The following is an 18,503-nucleotide window of genomic DNA, read 5'->3' on the forward strand; positions in this document are numbered from 1 at the left end:
CCCTGGGTGAAGTCTAGAGCCTCGATGTCTGTAGATTCCACCCCGCCTTCCAGGCTGGCATCCTTTCTGGGGAAACAAGCCAGGTCCTGCTGATGGGACACCTTCTTGGCCAGCCCGTGCAGGGGCTTCATGACCGTGTTTCCTTTTCTAAGCTCATTCCTACCCTCAACCCCTGCTGCATCACCACAGCCCCGAGCCCACCCTTCAGCCCTGTGGATGAAGCTGGGCTCACCAACTAAACCGAGGGCTCCCTGACGTCGGGCCCCAGGTCTTCTTCTCCTCTGAGCCTCTTTCATTTGAGGGTGTTCTCTCCACTGTGGGCTCAGAGGAGGAAACGGTAAAGAATATTGAACTGCCGGGGCAAGAAGTGCCTGTGGCCGTCACCTCTCTGGACCTTTGCTATTAGGACAGGCACACAGGCAGACTTAAAGACGGAGCGGAAAGGAGTGGGGTGCCCAGCCCCTCCCTGTTGGGGACATGGGGGCCCGCTCCAGGGCTGGGGCTGAGTTATGCACAGTGTCCTATAATCCTGTGAATATTTAGCTGGTTCTGTCCCCTTTGCTGGCTTCTGCCTGTGTAAACAGCCACCAGGGTAGGGGAGGCAGAAGCTGTGGCAGCAGCAGCAGCAGCAGCAGGGGACGGTGGGGAGGGAAGAGGCCTGAGGCTTACAGCGAGGACGACCTGACTGAGGGAGCCACCTGTGAGCCCCGCCATGGACAGCAGGGCGTGGGCTGCCTACATCCTCTGCTTGCTGAGTCCATTACCAATTGTGAGTAGGCACCCCCCCCCCCCACCCTGCCGCCTCTCCTGCTGGGCTGCAGACCTGAGAGCCACAGGGCCATACGGGGGGTGGCGGGGGGGGGGGTCCAGCTGGAGCCTGGTGGGGATCCCCACTGGCTTCCCCACCACACAAGTTTCTTCCTACTAAGCAGGCTGCGGAGGCCGTGGCTGGGAGAACTCCTGAGATGGGTGCTCCTCCCTCCCGTCCCCTGCTTTTCCCTCCCCAGGCAGCTGCTTGTCTCTGGGTAGCTCTGACTATGAAAACCTGGCTGAGCTGAATTAGTTTCCTGTTGTTTCCCCCCAGGCCCGTCTGTGCTCTCTGTGGGCCACAGAGACTCTGTCTGTCCAAGACATGACTCCCAATCGGGGAGGCAGTTAGGGCCTCTCCTTCTCCCCCACGTTCTCTCTTCTCTGAGCTACCCATCCCGAAGTCCTCCACAGAATCTCCAGACCTCTCCCTCTCCCCAGCATCCCAGGGGCCACGCTCCCGTTTGGCTGCTGCCTCTTAAGAGGGTGTGGGCTCGGGCTCTGGGCTGATGGCTCAGAGCCTGGAGCCTGTTTCCGATCCTGTGTCTCCCTCTCTCTCTGCCCCTCCCCGGTTCATGCTCTGTCTCTCTCTGTCCCAAAAATAAATAAACGTTGAAAAAAAAAAAATTAAAAAAAAAAAAAAAAGAGGGTGTGGGCCTGAACAGTATGTGGAGAACAGCTGCTCCCCTCCCACATTCTGGGGGACTATTCTTCTCTTGATACGCCCTGGGGCTGGAGAAGCGTTTGGCAGACTGATATGCTACAGAATTGGGTGGGGGCCTTCCCTGAATGTGCTGGGATTTCGCAGCATGTTTTCTAGGAGTTACTGCAAGCGACACAGGGACCAGGACAGGACATACAAGGTACTGGGTGGGAAGCTCAGCCCACATGGGCTGAGGTCTCCTTTTTCCTCCACTGGCTTGTGTGTGTGTGTGTGTGTGTGTGTGTGTATGCATGTGTGACAGCATGTGTGTGCAGGGGCTCCCACACCTTCCAAGCACAGTGTGGCACCTGCCCCCAAGTGCACAGCCTTTGGGCTTGAATCCTGGCATGGTGAAAGGAACTGTGTGGTCCAGGCAAGTTCTTCACCCTTCCTGAGCCTCACTTGTCTCTTCTGTGACAAAGAAGACGATATCTTCCCTCTAGGGCTGTTGCGCATTGACTGGGATCTGATCTGTCGAGGGCTGAGTATTGGGTGCAATATGGTAACTTTTTTTTTTTTTAATTGAAGTATAGTTGACACATGATACCTTAGTTTTTAGCTTAGTTTCAGGTGCACCACATAGTGATTTCATAAGTGTATGTTATGCTGTGCTCACCATCTGTCACCACATAACACTATTATAACCCATTGACTTTGTTCCCTGTGCTATACCTTTCCTTCCTGTGTGGTATTCATTCCATAACTGGAAGCCTGAATTTCCCACTAACCTTTACCTATTTTGCCCATCCCCCTCCTTTTTTTTTTTTTTTTTTTTGTCATGCAGGTAACTTCTACTGCCCTCCCTTCTGCAGTGAGGGAGCCTCCTTCCTCTCATCTGTGTGCACCCCATGGTAAAAGTGCACACTCTCTCTCATCTCCCTACCCCTGCCCCTCTGCTTCCATTATCACATCTCTTTATCTGGCTCTGACATTCCTGCCTCCTCTTATGAGGACCTCATGTCCACCCAGATAATCCAGCATAATCTCCCCATCTTGAGATCTTTAACTTAATCACAGCTGCAAAATCTCTTTGGCCGTGCAAGGTGGCATATTCACAGGTTTCAGGGATTAGATATAGACATTTTTGTGTGTATGGAAGGCATTGTTCAGCCTACCAAGGTACTTTATGCAGGACTGTGTCAGGGAGAAGGAGTGCAGGGAAAGAGGAAAGGCCCTAATACATGGCTCACTGACTCATCCAGCTCCGTGAGATCCTCGGAAGACTTGCGGTTAGTGTGTCTCAGAACTTACTTCCATGACATGACATTGGGAAGCATCTGTCCAAACCTCCATCTTTCTCTCTTCCTCTCTCCCTCCTCTCATCCCCGTCTCCCCTACTACCTTCCCCACTTCCCTCCTTTCTTCTTCCTGTCCCTCCTCCACCAAGTATGCTTATAAGTGCCATGAGCCAGGCCCTGGCTTAGGAGCAGGGGCACAGAAATGAATCAGGCTTTGTCTCTGTCCTAAGGTCATTTGCACCAGAGAACCAAAAGGAGCACCTAATTGGCTTGGCCTACCCCATTAACTCCTTCCTACAGGTATTGGGCCACGTGCACCCAGAGTGTGACTTCATCACCCAGTTGAGAAAGGATGAGAGGTTGTGTCTACAAGCAGCAGAAGGGGTGCCCAACACCACTCTGGGTAGGGTGCTTGGGAGGGAGGGGGTGGCTTCTTAGACTCCTTTATCTCCTCCAGCCTCATCATTCTGAATGCTGGATGGGTCTGTCCCCTGAGTCTGCTCTGCTCCCATCTATCTAGGCTGCCCTAGGACCTGGGATGGACTGCTGTGCTGGCCAATGGTAGGCTCTGGCGAGTGGGTGACTCTCCCCTGCCCAGATTTCTTCTCTCACTTCAGCTCAGAGCCAGGTGAGGGTTCTGGGCATGGTGGTGAGGCGGGGGGATTCGAGGTGGTTTCATCTGATGGTGCCAGAATATGGCAGGCTCATCCCTGGCTTTGGGCGTAGTAAATCTGGATTTGAACACCATTTCCCTTCTTCCCGTGTGACCTTGGGCAAGTCAGTCAACCTCCTGACCCTCAGCTTCTGACCTGTGACCTGGGGAAAACAAGAACATTAACCTCACGAGGGGTAAGGATTGGTGAGCACGGCATGGAAGTGCTGGACCCAGAGCCGGACCCCGAGTAAACGTTCTCTGGATCTTAGCAGGAGGGCTGGCCGTGGGGGTGGAGGGGAGCAGCGGAGCCTGTCTGACTGCTAAGATGCTACCAGCTGCCCAGTGGGGGGAGTCTGGAAGGGCTGGACCTGGAATCCAGGTCCCTGGAGGGAAGGCTACCCTCTCTCTGCCATTCGGAGGAGCTGTTTGCGGACCGTGCCAGGGTCACCGGATGATCCATGACTCCTCCACCTGTCCTGGAGAGAGAGTAGGAGTTTTAACCCAATTTCTGTTTTCACCTCGGCATGCCTTGCAGGGGCTGTGAAGCGGGATTGCACTATCACTGGCTGGTCTGAGCCCTTCCCACCTTACCCTGTGGCCTGCCCTGTGCCCCTAGAGCTGCTGACTGAGGAGGTAAGAGGCTCCCGGCATCTTAGAGGAAGGGTCACCATGGAGGTCTGTATGGATGGTGGACTGCACAACTGTAGAAGCCTCAATTTCCGTTGTAGCCAGCAGGTTGGCATATTAAATACAGCAGTTTCCAGAAGATGGCAGTGTCTGGAAGAGAGAGAGCCCTGGTCTGTTGCTAATCTGCTCAAGGGTGACACCTGTGCTAGGGGAGAGGGAGGCAGAGGGCAGAGTGGGAGATAGGCTGGCTGCCTTCTCTTTGGCGTGCCCTCTCCACGCCCAGGCCTCAGGGACAGGAGCTCTGAGTGGTTCCAGGGAAACAAAGGCTCCTAGTAGTCCTGCAAAAGCTGCTTCCCTTCTCTAGTCCCCAGTCTGTGGAGTACTGTGCACATCCCACGTGCCTGAATTGAGCGGGGCCTTTGCAAGGTGCTTCCATGCCCACAATCCGCTATATCTTTCCCCTCAGCTAAGGGAAGGCATGAGTCTGACCATTTTTCAGATGAAAAGATAGATGTGGATGTTGATTGTTTGCATCCCTCAGGGGTCACTAATCCCCTCCCTTGGCCCGCACCCTCCATCTCCATGTTGGGGTGGGGGTGATGGTGTCCAGGCTGGACTTTGGTCAATCTAAATACTTGGTCATAGAAATAACTGTTCCCTGTGGCTGTCCCTGTGGTTTTCTTTGGGGAATGTTGTATGCCCAAGATGGTGAGGCAGCAGGATAAACAAGCCCCATTTCCCCTTGGGCTTTTGTCATTCCTTGGGAAAATGTAGTTTCTCTGTTGCCTGTCCCCCTCCCACCACCCCCCACCCCCAGAAATACTGAGAGTTGGTCATCTCACCCCTGTCCCCACCCCATCTCACCAGAAGGTCAGGTGCAAGACAGGCTTAACCAACACTTCCCTTCAGGAGGGAGCTTGCCAGGGTTCTCATGGGCGCCCCTGCCCCCCCCATGGGGAGTTCCGGGGTAGAATGGACAGCCTTCACCTGCTTGGTTGCCAAGCCTCCCTTTCCCAGAAAGTGCGGCTGCTGAGACTTTCTCTGTCTTGACTCTCCCAGAAATCCTACTTCTCCGCAGTGAAGATCATCTATACCCTGGGCCATAGCATCTCGGCCGTGACCCTCTTCGTGGCCATCGCCATCCTGCTGGCTCTCAGGTTCGCGGTCGTCTTCACCTGCTCAAGAGCCTTTGTTGCCTCTCTATTGTCCACATTGCCAAACCTCATTCCTTGCCTTCATGTTCAAGAGGTTCCCAGATCTAGGCACCATGGCCATTCCTCGCTTTTCCTTTTCTTTTGCCAGAGTGTTTCTCATCCACTCCTCACACTTGAGGGCTCACTGCAGTGGCTACACCTTTGCTCTTATGGAACTTGTTCTGTTTGCTTGGCATGCCCACCTGCTTTCTTCTTGATGTATTTATATCTGTCAAAATTCAAAGCCCAGGTCCCATCTGCTTTAAGAATCCTCGTGGCCTCCCCTGTGGAGCCCTTCTTGACTATTCCAACCCTTTGACCATTGCCCCTCTTAAGCCCCCCTCCCAAGCCCCAACTTCAGAGTCGGGGCCCCATAGCATGGCTTGTGCTGTTCTCCGTCTCATGGGGATGTACCTCATCTCTCTGAGTACCCAGGGGACTCCCCTGGGCAGTCTCCTGCCATTTCTGCCTCTGTCCCCCAGACTATGAGCTCCCTGAAGGCAGAGACCAGTACTCTGTTCTCTCACCTACGCTGAGCCTAGGGCCATGGTTGGCCAGCTGTCCTGCATGGCTAACCCTGAAGTCTCAAGTCCAGCCTGATCTGACCCAAGTCAGTTCAATTCGCCTGCCACCATGCTCACCCTCATCCCCCCTTGCCCCTCCAGGAGGCTCCACTGTCCCCGGAACTACATTCACACCCAGCTGTTTGCCACTTTTATCCTCAAGGCGGGAGCCGTGTTCCTGAAGGACGCCACCCTGTTCCACAGCGAGAACACGGATCACTGCAGCTTCTCCACTGTAGTAGCTGGGGCTGGAGGGTGCTGGGGTGGGGGTGGGGGGGAGGGAAGTCTGTGTTAGAGACCTAGATGCAGGGGTGGAGGGCCCCTCCAGCCCACCTGGTCCTGTAGGCTGACTCTGGGGCTCTGCCGTGGCCAATCACAGAACAGGAAACACCCTCTCCCTTCCTGCTCCTCCCCAGAGTCAGGTTCTAAATCCCCATCCCATTTCTTGGACCCTGGGGCCAATCTGTGTCATTTCCCATATTTCGGGTTCCCCTTTCATGCCTTATTCTGTACTCCAACCTAGCCCATCTGTCACCCCACCAGTCCTTTGATTTTGTACCTCCCCCTAGGGTGCCTGTCTGTGGCTGGGTGTGGGTCTGCCCCGGGCTGGGTGGAACTGGGTCCCTCCCTCAAGAAGCACCCATGGTGCCTGGGGAGGCAGAATGCACCAGATTATGGGACCACCCAGTGGGGGAGGGGAGGTTGAAAGCTGGGCTTCAGGGGGAAGGCTTTGGAGCTGCTGGAGGGAAGGGGGAAGACATGTTAAATGGAGGGACCAGGGTGAACAGACTCTCACAGACAGGAGCATGTCCAAGAACCAGGGAAGTCAGATGGGGGTGAGGAGGTGGAAGAAGCAGCGGAGAATGAAAATAAAAGGAAGCTGGGGGCCAGTGTGGAGGCCCAGCACACACCAGGCGCACTAAAACTGCCAGAAATGAACAGATGCACAAATGGAAAAACCAACAATGACCTTAATGAACTTAGAACAGACGTAATAGATGTGTATGGAGCACTTAGGTAGAGGCATTGCACTAAACGCTTTACATATATTACCACCTTTTATTTCCTACTTACATTTTCATTTTAGTCCCATTTGTACGCAAGTGGGACTGGGGCCAAACTCGGTTCATCTGAGCTCAGAGGCGGTGTTTCTCAGCGCTGAGAGGGCGAATCATGCACTGAATGAATGAATGTATGCATGGGTGAGTGCCTGTATGTTTGCAGGAATGAATGGTGTTCCATAGCCACAGCTCTAGAAGTTTGACCTCGCTTGCAGATGAAGAGCTGAGCTATGGGGAGGTTTCCCAGCTAATATGTGGTAAATTTGAACCCAGATCCCAAATCTGTGCTCTTAATCACCACATTATACTACCACGTCTCCTCTGGGGCAGCCTACGGTTGAGGGACCTGAGTGGGGTAGGGGCTCCAGTGGGCACCCAGCTCTGAAGAACCCAGGCCCCCGGCCCACAGGTTCTGTGCAAGGTCTCCGTGGCCACCGCCCATTTTGCCACCATGACCAACTTCAGCTGGCTGTTGGTGGAAGCTGTGTACCTGACCTGCCTCCTAGCCTCCAAGTCGCCCAGCACAAGGAGGGCCTTCTGGTGGCTGGTTCTTGCTGGCTGGGGTGAGCACCAGGGTTGGCTAGTGGAGGGCTGGGAATGTCCAGGAAGTTCATCCAAAGGTCCCTTCAGCTTACTGATGATGACCCAAGGCCCAGAGAGGGGAAGGGACGGCCTGTAATCCTCCAGCAAGTAGGGGCCAGCTCCCCAGCCCCTGGGCTCTCCTCTGGTCCCACTTTCCTGGTGCCCTGGGTCGCTGGTGGTGGTGACGGCAGGTGGGGGCAGGTCTCTAAGCCGAGGATGCAGACTCCTTACTTGTGTCTCCCCTGTGCCCCCCAACAGGGCTCCCCCTGCTCTTCACTGGCATGTGGGTGTGTTGCAAGGTGGCCTTTGAGGATGTTGCGTGAGTGTGGGTGGCGACCTCAGCACACGGCACCAGGTCCCCTGGGGCATGGGCTGGACAGTCAGGCAGTGTGGCTGTTCTCCAAGCTGGGGAGAGGAGGAGGAGACCCCAGCCCTGCCTTCAGGGAACTCCCAGGCTTGGGTGTGAGATGGGTAGGCTGTTGTGGATAGCGTGGAAGGGACATGTCCTGGGGTGGAAGGGGGCCTCAGATTCTCAGGGTGTTGGGCTCAGGCAGTGGTGGGGATTGGGAAGCACAGTAAATAGGGGCCTCCTAGAACAGGAGAAGTTTTGGGGCCAGCAAGAAGCAGCTAGGTGGAGAGAGATAGGGTAAGCCCAGCACGGATTGGTGCACCCCTTTGGAAGGAGGCCTAACTGGCTGAGGGAGGAGATAAGGCTGGAAGGGCATGGAGAGGAGGAAGGTGCCGGATTACTACAGAAAAGGGCTTTTCAGCGACTGTATTTTTGGCAGCCCCCCCCCCCCCCAATCAGTCTTAGCCTGTCCTCTTCCTAGATGCTGGGACCTGGATGACAGCTCCCCTTACTGGTGGATCATCAAGGGGCCCATCGTCCTCTCTGTTGGGGTCAGTTCAGCCAGCGTCCTCTGCTTCATTCTCCCTGGGTCCGCCGAGGGGTTGCTGTACAGAACGAAACATGACTCCAGGCTGGGAATCTGGATACCTGGGTTCTTCAGCCTGGCTCTGCCAGATTCTCTGTGAGGCCCTCTCGGGCCCTCATATCCCATTGGTAAAACTAGGGGGGTGGCCCCCACCAGTGCTTGGGCTCCTTCCAGCTCAGAGTTGTGGTGAATTTGGGGCCCTGATTGTAGATCACCTACTACTGCAGCGAGGCTGGTGTGGGGCATGGAAAGAGGGCTGTAGCTGAACCCACCGCCTGCTCCTGTGCTGAAAACAGGGCATCGGGGGCCGGTTTGCGTGGCCTTGGTGAATGTGTGCATTTCCCCCAATTTTATCAAAAGTGAGGGACACCTGCTTTGTGCCAGAGTAGACCATGGGAGATGCTGGAGGCAGAATGACCGGACCCAACCTCCCACCCTTCATCCCTGGGCTGGAGAGCGAGGGGGACCGAGAGCTCCTCAGCCCCTGAGCTCCACGTGGGACCTCCCAGGCTCCAGGATACAAGCTCTAGAGCAGTGACCCGTACACCCACCCACCTGCACATCCCTGTGTCTCAAGGATTTGGGGTTTCCGATTCCCAAAGAAGCCCCATCCCAGCAGGGGCACCCCTGACTCTTGCCTTTTGCCTTCTTGCCCCTCTATTTCTAGGTGAACTTTGGGCTTTTCCTCAATATTATCCGCATCCTGCTGAGGAAACTGGAGCCAGCTCAGGGCAGCCTCCACCCCCAGTCTCAGTACCGGTAACGTGTGTGTGCATGACGAGATGCCTGAGACATAACCGGAGTGAGAGCTGGTGTGGTTCTGTTTCATTCACTGGCCTGGTCCATGCTCCTCGCCATGCTTCCAGAAAAAGATCAGATCTGGCCCCTGTCTTCTAGGAGATCACAATGTAGGGAGGAGAGAGGCAAACGTCCAGTTATCAGGCCAAATGGGTTGATGAGTCCTGGGATCCATTTCTATGGGAGTCTGCAGAAGGAGAACCTTTCTAGATGAGGGGATGGGGGTAAGGTATGGTTAGGGAAGACTTCCTGGAGGAAGTGGTCGTTGAACTAGACTTTGAAAGATGCATAGATGTTGACTGGAGTCAATCGAAACAAGAGCATTCGGCAGCAAGGACAGCAAGATCCATGGTCCTGAAGTAAGGAAGCCCTGCATTGTACCTCACTGTGTATTTGGGGACGAGGCATCTGGGGTGCCTGGTGCATAGAGTCCATATGGGGAACTGATGGGAAGTGGGAGTGAGCAGGGGGCACGTGGGAGTTTCTTATTCCAGCCTTGGGTGCCTAGGGCTCGTCTTCTCCTGCAGGCGTCTCTCTAAGTCAACGCTTCTCCTCATCCCGCTGTTTGGAATTCACTATGTCATCTTCAACTTTCTGCCCGACAGTGCTGGCCTGGGCATCCGCCTCCCTCTGGAATTGGGACTGGGCTCTTTCCAGGTGAGGGCCCCCACAGGCACTCTTCCCTCTAAGTCCTTGGGCAGGAGGGAGGTGGTGCTGCCCACAGGTTTGACTGACTTCATGGTAGGTTGAAGGCTACTAGGCTGGTTATTCTTTCTTCCAGCCACTCCTCTATCTATTTAACTATCTGTCTGTCCATCTTTCATCCATCCATCTCTGTTCATTCAACTACCCCTGAACCCATCTATACTCACCCACTTATCCATCTAACTACCTATTGTCCATCCATCTATCCATTCACCTACCCATCTACTCATCCATCCATCCACTTATGCATCCATCCACCCATCCACCCATCCATCCATCCATCCTCCACCTATGCATCTGTTATCCCCTTATCTGTCCATCTATTCATGCATCTAACACTTATTGAGCACCTATTATGTGCCAGGATCTGTGCTCAATACTGGGTGATAGAGAAATGAAGGAAATCAGAGAAACAGGATCAACAGTATAGTCTTGGCAGGCTTGCTTGATGATTACATGAGACAATGTGCCTGGCACATAGAGATGAATGCATATGCCTTCCCTTTTCCTAAAGCCCTGGCCCAGGCCACAGCCTGGGGGTGGACACAGGAAAAGGTAGTAGAAAGACTCTGGGCACCTTGTGGTCAGACCAAGTTCTGATGTGGCCCTTTCTCTTTGGCTCCACAGGGCTTCATCGTTGCCATCCTGTATTGCTTCCTCAACCAAGAGGTATATATCTCTCCAGCTATCATTAGTCACTGAGTTTTCCCTTCCACCAGACCTGAGGCCACCTCTCTTCTTCCCAGGCCCTATAAATCCCAGCTCAAGCCAAACTCTGACTCCTGTGATCCTCTGTGAAGCTTAGTCTGTCCTGAGCTTCTAGATCAAGCTGAACCTGATTGCTTCCTATAAACATCCTTTATCCATCCCTTCTCTGGGCTGGACCAAGTATACTGTCCATTTAGGACCAGGATAGTCTAAAAGGATCCCCCAATTCTGTGTTTCTAAAACAACAAAAAGGAGAGTGGAGGAGGGAATAAGTCAGCTCTGGGAGGGACAGAGAAAGCAGAGACTGAAGAACAGAGAAAGTCAGAGGCAGACATAAAGGGAACAAGGAAAATAGAGTCAGGTGTAGCAACAGGGAGGATGATCGAGAGCAGAGCTGGGGATACTGAGAGAAACACCTGGAAGAGACAGATGGATGGAAAGAACAGACCAAGCAGAGATAGACATACCCATGAATAGATAGATGGTGCTGATACACATATAGAAATATGGAAAGATGGCAGAGAGAGGAGAATTAAAACATCCCACCCAGAAGGCACCTTGCATCTGTCCCTTAGGACAGACTTGCTTTGTGGGAGAGGTGGGAGAATTTAGCTGAGTGCCCTGGATAGCCAGGCCCCGCTATGTGCTCAGGCAGAGTCATGGGCTCCCTCTGGTGGCATGGATTTGCTGTGGGCTCTGTTCTGCCAGAGACCTGGGTGCAGCTGTGGAACAGCGCTCGCCCCCCCACCTGCCACCTCTGTCCCAGACTGGCTCCCTCCCCTGTGACTCTTTACTTCTACCCCAGCCTCTGTGAGTCTCACACAGTCTTATCTGGTGTCTGGGTGCGGACACAGGACTGCAGTATCTTTGTGTGGTGGCTCATGGATCCTGCAGACATTGAAAGGGTGAGGCACAGCCCTAGCTCAGGCTGGTGGGACCTGGGAAAGCGGCTTCCATGGAGAGCTGTGAAGGGATCCGTCCCAAGAAGTCATGTTGGAGACCAGATAGTTACATGCCTCTAGTGATGGGGAGCTTACTACTTAACAATAGCTCTTCTGTTGTTAGGCACCTGTGGGGAAACCCACATTTATGTTGAATAGAAACCTGTCTCCCTTTTGTCTTTCACTATAGCCCAAGTTTAGCTCTGTCAGGAGGGTCACAGACTCTCAGCCCCCTCTGCCTTCCAACAGCCCCTTGGAGATGTGACAATACAGATTCCCATGCCCCCCACCCCCACCCAGTTGCTTTTCTTTCAGGAATCTCAGTCCCCTCACCTGTAGCTCCTTAGACGGGGCTCTGAGTCTTTTCTCCTTTAAGGTTATATCCCCTGGACAGGTTCCCAGGGGCCATAGTTCAGTTCAGTGGGCAAGGGCAGGAGTGAATCCCAGAGCAGGGGATGGTCTAAGCTACTCATGGAGGACAGTGTGGTTATTTGCCCAGAAACTGAAGAAAGCATCCATAGAAAATGTCTTTAACTGGACCCACCCAAAGGCAGTGCTAAAAGTTAGAGAAAAGAGCTAAAGGGAATGGCTAGAAATATCCACAGGAAGGAGGAAGTAGTATCTTTCAGAGACAATACTTAGCAGTGGCTACTGAGTCAACCATGGCTTCTCCTCTCCCAGGAATACAAGTCTGTTTCTCCTGCATGGTCTCTCCCTGTACCCTCAGTCCCATTAGGATGGAGCACAGAAGTAGCAGTGGGGCCTTCCTAACATCCTCTCCCTTGTCCCTGGAGGTGAGGACTGAGATCTCACGGAGGTGGCATGGCCATGATCCTGAGCTGCTGCCAGCCCGGAGGGCCTTCACCAAGTGGACGATGCCTTCCCGCTCTGGGGTGAAGGTGTTGACATCTGTATGCTAGGCTGGCCACATCACGTGACTGGAGTCCACACCTGAACTCGGGCAGCTACAATAGCCCCCCCTCCCTCTGTAGAAGCAAGAGACACCAGTGCCCCCGAGAGCCCTTGGGCCATGTCCCCACCCCAGCTGCTGCCCAGCCCTGGGCAGGGGTAACCCTCTTACCTTGTCCTACACCTGACCCTAGGTCCCTGTGTTTCTACCTCTGACCTCCTTGGTTCCTCCATCTCCATTCTCCTCCAATTCCTTCTGCTAGAATCTGGGCCATAACCCAAGGCCAGAGGAGCCAATAAACTTGTAAATGGGCAGATACAAGAGTTCGTTGGAGTGAATATATGCGCCTCCACAGGGCAGGGGTCTACAGCCTTTGTTTGGCCTCTGGTGCAGAAGGACCTTCATCATTCCTCTTTCCTGTTACGTCTCCATTATTCACCCGTGCAAGCATCTTCTTGTGTAATTTATTCTTCCTTGTCTCTATCTCCACTCCCACCCCTCTCCTCCCACAGGCAAACATTCCAATGTGTTTAATGTGAATATTTGTGTTTCTGTGTGTTCTTGCAAAATATGTCGTATTTTGTGTGTGTGTCTATACTTTTAATTTACATAAATTTTGTCAGTTATATGCTTCATCCTGCTTCTAACATTTTCCCCTCAGCACTATGCTTTAAGACATCCACTCGTGTTGTTGTGTGCTCATCTGGTCTCTTGTTCTGACTGCCATATGGTGCCACACGGTGTCATCGCCCACATGTGACCTGTCCTGTTTCCCCTGCTCCCACCCTGCAGGTGACTATTCACATGCATGTCTGCTCATACACTTGCACAAGTGAGCCTGTCTCCGGGACACACACCCAGGAGCAAAAGTGTGGGGTCATCACTTATGCCTTTGCTCATGTGACGAAGCAGAGCCAGATTGCGCTCCAGAATGCTTGCAAAATCTGCACCCCCACCAGCAGCTCCGCCAACACTTGGCGTTACCCAGCTTTTTAATGTTTGCAAGTCAAATGGGTGTAAAGTGACATCGCATTGTTGTTTTAATTTGCATTTCTCTGATAACTAATGAGTGTGAGCATCTCTTCTAGTGCCTGTTAGCCTTTTGGGATTGTTCTTCTGGAAATTGTTTGGGTCCCTTTCTTTATTTTCCCCTGGGGTGGAGTGTTCTCTATTCTAGGCGTTTCCCATATGTTCTCTGTTGAGTGCCTTCCTGAGCCCATAGCCTGCTGCACCTCACTCATCAGGGCCCCTGATGTAACACGTCCTCGTGGTCAGTCCTTCCCCCACCCTCTTCCTTGGCGGGAGGGAGGAGAATGAGAACCCGGTGCTGTCTTGGGAAATGTTTGTTGACTGATGGGAGATTTGAGTACAGAGAATAGGCAGAAATGGATCTGCAGGTCAGGATGAAATCTCTCCCATTCCTGGTTGGCCCACAGCAGATCTATCATGCGAAATGCAGCAGCCCTATTCCCTGGCCTCCAGCAAGAAGCATTCCCTAGCTTCATCAATATCCCCTGCCATTCTTCCTCTGATGCATGCCTTCTTCCCTCAAGTCATGAGGGTTCCAGTGAAAGGAGACTCAGCCAGGTGACATCCAAGGTCACGCTGTTGGCCATGATACACAACTACCCAGTGCCTTTGTGGTCAGACGAATGTCAAGATGGAATCCCAATCTAAGAGCCCTATCATGCCTTCCTTCCTTTAGTCTCAGATCATAAAAGTGGTTCATACTCATTGTAGGACATTGAGAGATGTAGACGGGATTAAAAAAGAAAATAAAAATGAGCCATAATCTCATTACTCAAAGATAGTCAGTATTGATGTTTTGGTATGTTTCCCGAAAGATTTTTCCCCCTCTGCATTTCTGAACCATCTTGAGATCATACCATATTTATCAATTTGTATTTTGTATGCTTAAAATGAACATATACTATATAAAAATGGCCAGTGAGCACATAAAAAGATGCCGAATGTCACTACTCATTGGGAAACTGTAAATCAAAACCACACTGAGATACTATTTCCCACCCAATAGGACGGCTAAGCTGAGAACAATAGCCAACAACAAGTGTTAGGGAGGACATGGAGGGATTGGAATTCTTATACATTGCTGGTGGGAGTGAAAAATGGTACAGTTGCTTTGGTGGGAAGTCTGATAGTTCCTCAAAGAGTCCAATGTTGAGGAGCGCCTGGGTGGTTCAGTCAGTTAAGTGTCAGACTTGACCTCGGCTGAGGTTGTGATCTCTTGGTTTGTGAGACTGAGTGAGCCCTGTGTCGGGCTCTGCATTGACAGTGGGTGCCGGCTTGGGATTCTTTCTCTCTCTGCCCCTCACGCTCTCCCTTTCTCTCTCAAAATAAATAAGCTTAAAAAGAAGTCCAATGTCCAGTTGCCATACGACCCAGCGAATTCACTCCAAGGTACGTAGGCAAGAAAATTGAAAGCCTACATTTATACAAAAACTTGTATGCAAATACTCAGAACCCCCTTATGCCTAATCACCAAAAGATGGAATCCCAAATGGCCATCACTTGGTTGAATGCGTAAACAAAAGGGCGTATTCTATGATAAAAAGGAATGAAGAACCGACACATGCTGCATGGATGAACCCTAAAACATTGTGCTAAGTGAAAGAAGCCAGTCACAAAAGGCCCCATGTTGTAGGGTTCATTTATGCGAGATGCCCAGAATAGACTAATCTGTAGAGACGGAGAGGAGGTTAGAGGTTTCTGGGGGCTGGGGGAGGGGAATGTGGATACTGACTGCTTGCTGGTGGCCAAGGGGTTTTTTCACGGGTGATGACATGTGTAGAATTCGCTAGTGGTGACAGTCTCACCCTCTGTGACTGAAGCCACTGAACTGGACACTTGAAAAGGGTGAAATTTATGACATGTGAATGAATACCTCTTAATAAGTTTACTTACAAACGAGCCGATGGATAGTTGCTACAGAGTATTTGTCACACGTTTCGGCCACACAATTTGTAAAGCCTATCTGATTATTCTTTGTTTAACCAATAATTATTTGGCAAACCTTCTCTTGGTGCAAGTGGCTCCCAAGCCAGTTCTCTGAATTTCCATCCCTTTTCTAGAGGCTTCATGCATGGCTGGAAATCTAGTCCTTGTTCCCTTCAGTTGAAACCGGAACCTCAAATTCCTGCCACTTTTCTCGTCTCTGCCACCAGGGGAATCCCTGGACTGGGGCTACAGTGATGGCTCCTGGGTCTGGTTCCTTGACTGGCACACCCTTCCCTTCTCAGGGCTCAGGATCCGCATCTGCAGCAAGAAGGAGAGGGTCATTAGGTGATTTTTGAGGGCTCAGAAGGGACATTGAATGAGGGGAGCTGAGAAGAACAATGCTTAACTTGGCCACCAGGTGGCAGAAAAACTGCAGCTGAGAACCCTGGCTGGGCTGACGGGGCTGCCTGTCTGAGGACCTCACTCTGGAACAGGGAGCAGGACTGCCAGGGCTGGGTCTGGGGCACAGTGAGCCTATGGGGCTGGAAGCCTATGGGGGTGGAAGAAGGTGCTTCTGGTCTGGCCAGCATAGGGAGGGCTCCAGTTTTGAGGAGGACGAAGCTGATAAGAAGAGGGAGTGCTAGACAGACAGGAGAACTGGTGCTCGTTGGAGTCTCTCTGCAGGGTTCAGACCAGAAGGAGGTTGCCCTGGGGCCCTGGTTTTGTGCAGGGTGGGAAGGCAGGGATTGCCATCAAACACTGCCCTCACCCACACTGGTCTTCATTCCAGTGAGCTGCTCCTGAGGCCCTGAAAGGAATTTCCTAAAGGGAAGGGGGAACTTTGACTTTTCTCCTGTTGTGGTCAGCCTGTGTTTGCTTACACTGTGAGGCAGAGGCAAGGACAAAAATGAGGGACCCCTTCCTTGTCACCAGAAAGCCCTCATGAATGTTGGGGGTGATATCCAGGGGTGAACTCTAACCTGGATGTAAGAACAGGCATGTGAGACTCAGACTCTCGGGGATGTATGAGCTCAGAGGTCAGAGTGTGGATGAGGGCAGAGGCAGTCAGGGAAGGCTTCCTGGGGGAGGGGACTCGGGTTGGTTGTATAGACCTTAGACTAAGTACCACTATCTGCTGAGCAGGAAGCAAGAATGTGGCTGATTTCAGCTTGGGGAGCAATGCTTGAAGGAAGGGTCTGACAGGACAGGAGGGTGGGCATCAGATTCGGGGTATGTTTTCCCCAGGAATGTTCCTGCGCGTTTCTGTTGGGGCTCTTGGCTGCCCATTCATTCACTTGGTAGGTGTTTCTGAAGTACTCGCTTAGGCAGCAGGCACCTTGCTAGAGCCTAGACAACAGGGGCAAATAACGCCAGAATGTTCCTCCTCAGGAGGTTTCGGGGCTGGTTAGAGAGGATACGACTCAGGACTCCCTACCGCAAACAGCAGGACCCCTCAGGCTGAGTGAAACAGAAACACAATGTAGTCAGGGACATTGGGGAGCCACCTGTGCCCCGGACGGCAGCCAGTGGCGGTGCCCAGCCCACACCGGGGGATCACTGTGACGAGTTCCCCACTGCACCTCTTTCGGTAGCAGACACAGATGCTCACACCAGTGCTACTGGGGACAGAATGCCAGACACACTATGCGGCTGTCCTGAAAAGCCACACGCCTCCAGTACCACGCTTGCTAAAAACTCCATTCAACCCGGCACTGGTTTCCTCTGGTTGCTCTCCTCTAAACCTGAGGCCGCAGCCTTGGTCCTGACCCTGCCCACTACCTGCATGGTGGGGAGGCTGGGAGAGCCAGTTCTGACTTCTACCTTTGGGGAGGGCCCGCAGATCGTGGCCGGCTCCTCAGACATAGGAAGGGCATTCAGAATATGCTGGCTGGCCACGAACACGACAGATGTCCAGTGCTGGGAGGCAATCATGCCACTCAAACAATTGCATGATAATGGTGGCAGGTATACCGGGAGAAAGAGAGGACCAGAAGAAGAAATATCCGGAGGACCAAATCTAGTCTGGGGGTGTTAAAAAAAAAGGGGGGCCTTCCTGGGGAAGTGACACCTAAGCTGAGATTAAAACCATGGGTAGGAGTTGGCCAGATGAAGAAGTGGATAACAATCCAAGGTAAATGAAACAGCCTGTGCAAAGGCCCTGAGGTAGGAAGGAGTGTCGCATTTAGGGGGTGAAGCAGATAGTATACTGCGGCAGGATTATAGTGATGAAAGGGCTTGAGATAAGGAGGAGGTGGGCAGCACCCAGATCACTCAGAGTCAGGAAAGCCATGTTAAGGAGGCTTTATCCCAAGAGCTGTTGGAAGTATGTGATATAGGGCAAGACTTTTTAAAAATGATCCCTCTGGCTTGTCTGTGAAGACTGAATTGCAGGCAGATACTTCAGCTGGAAGCAGGGAGAGTGAAAATGGAGGCTGGGATGGGGCCACGGTAAGAAAGATTAGGGCAGATTCAAAAGCTGTTTCACGGAGTGATGGATGAACGTGTGCCATGAGGAGAAGGGAGGTTTCTGGGAAGATTCTGGAATGGGCAGCGGCGGAGAGGAGCACATTTCAGCGGGAAGAGTAGGGGCTCAGTGTGGGCTAGGTTTGGGGTGCCCATGAGACACGCGCTTGGGTGCCAAGGAGCAGGCTGGGGCTGAGAAGGGAGCCGGGCTGGACGGGGGGTTCGAGACCTGTTGGAGGAGCAGTGACGCCATGGAGGGGTGGGGGCCGGGGGTGGGACAGGCAGGGGCTCGGAAAAGATGGAGCCCCGAGGGGTGGAGGAGTGGTGGAGAGGTGGGAGGAAAGCAAAGTGGCTGAGCGGGGGGTCCTGGGGCCAGACAGAGAGGGGTGCGAGGAAGAGAGGGTGGCAGGCGGTATGAGGAGAAGCAGGTCTGGATCTGCAGTGCGGCTCCCAGAGCAGATGTGGCAGGAGAGGGACTCTCCACTGCCAGAAAGCAAGTGAGGCCTGAGAAAGTAGGGGCAGGCTGTGTGGACGTATCCTTTCCTGAGGCTGGTCTGGGAGTGGGAGCATAGTGTGGGGTTCAAGTCATGTGTTTTGTTTTGTTGAAAGGAGGTCCTGGATGGCTCGGGAGTCAGGGAGGAGGGGGGTGGGGAATGTCA

At 52.9% G+C, this 18,503-nt stretch overlaps 1 protein-coding gene across 1 annotated transcript; it reads left to right on the forward strand.

The window, feature by feature from the left end:
• The first annotated feature begins 712 nt into the window (after positions 1-712).
• On the forward strand, positions 713-12,687 carry GHRHR (growth hormone releasing hormone receptor). The gene is made up of 13 exons (XM_047849298.1): positions 713-769; positions 3,049-3,151; positions 3,269-3,376; positions 3,939-4,036; positions 5,090-5,187; positions 5,889-6,021; positions 7,257-7,410; positions 7,688-7,748; positions 8,260-8,329; positions 9,032-9,123; positions 9,690-9,819; positions 10,495-10,536; positions 12,311-12,687. The coding sequence occupies exons 1-13, from the start codon at positions 713-715 to the stop codon at positions 12,434-12,436; spliced, it is 1,272 nt and encodes a 423-aa protein (XP_047705254.1). The 3' UTR covers positions 12,437-12,687.
• Positions 12,688-18,503: the final 5,816 nt, after the last annotated feature.

The sequence above is a fragment of the Prionailurus viverrinus genome, chromosome A2 (assembly GCF_022837055.1).
Source record: "Prionailurus viverrinus isolate Anna chromosome A2, UM_Priviv_1.0, whole genome shotgun sequence".
NCBI lineage: Eukaryota > Metazoa > Chordata > Mammalia > Carnivora > Felidae > Prionailurus > Prionailurus viverrinus.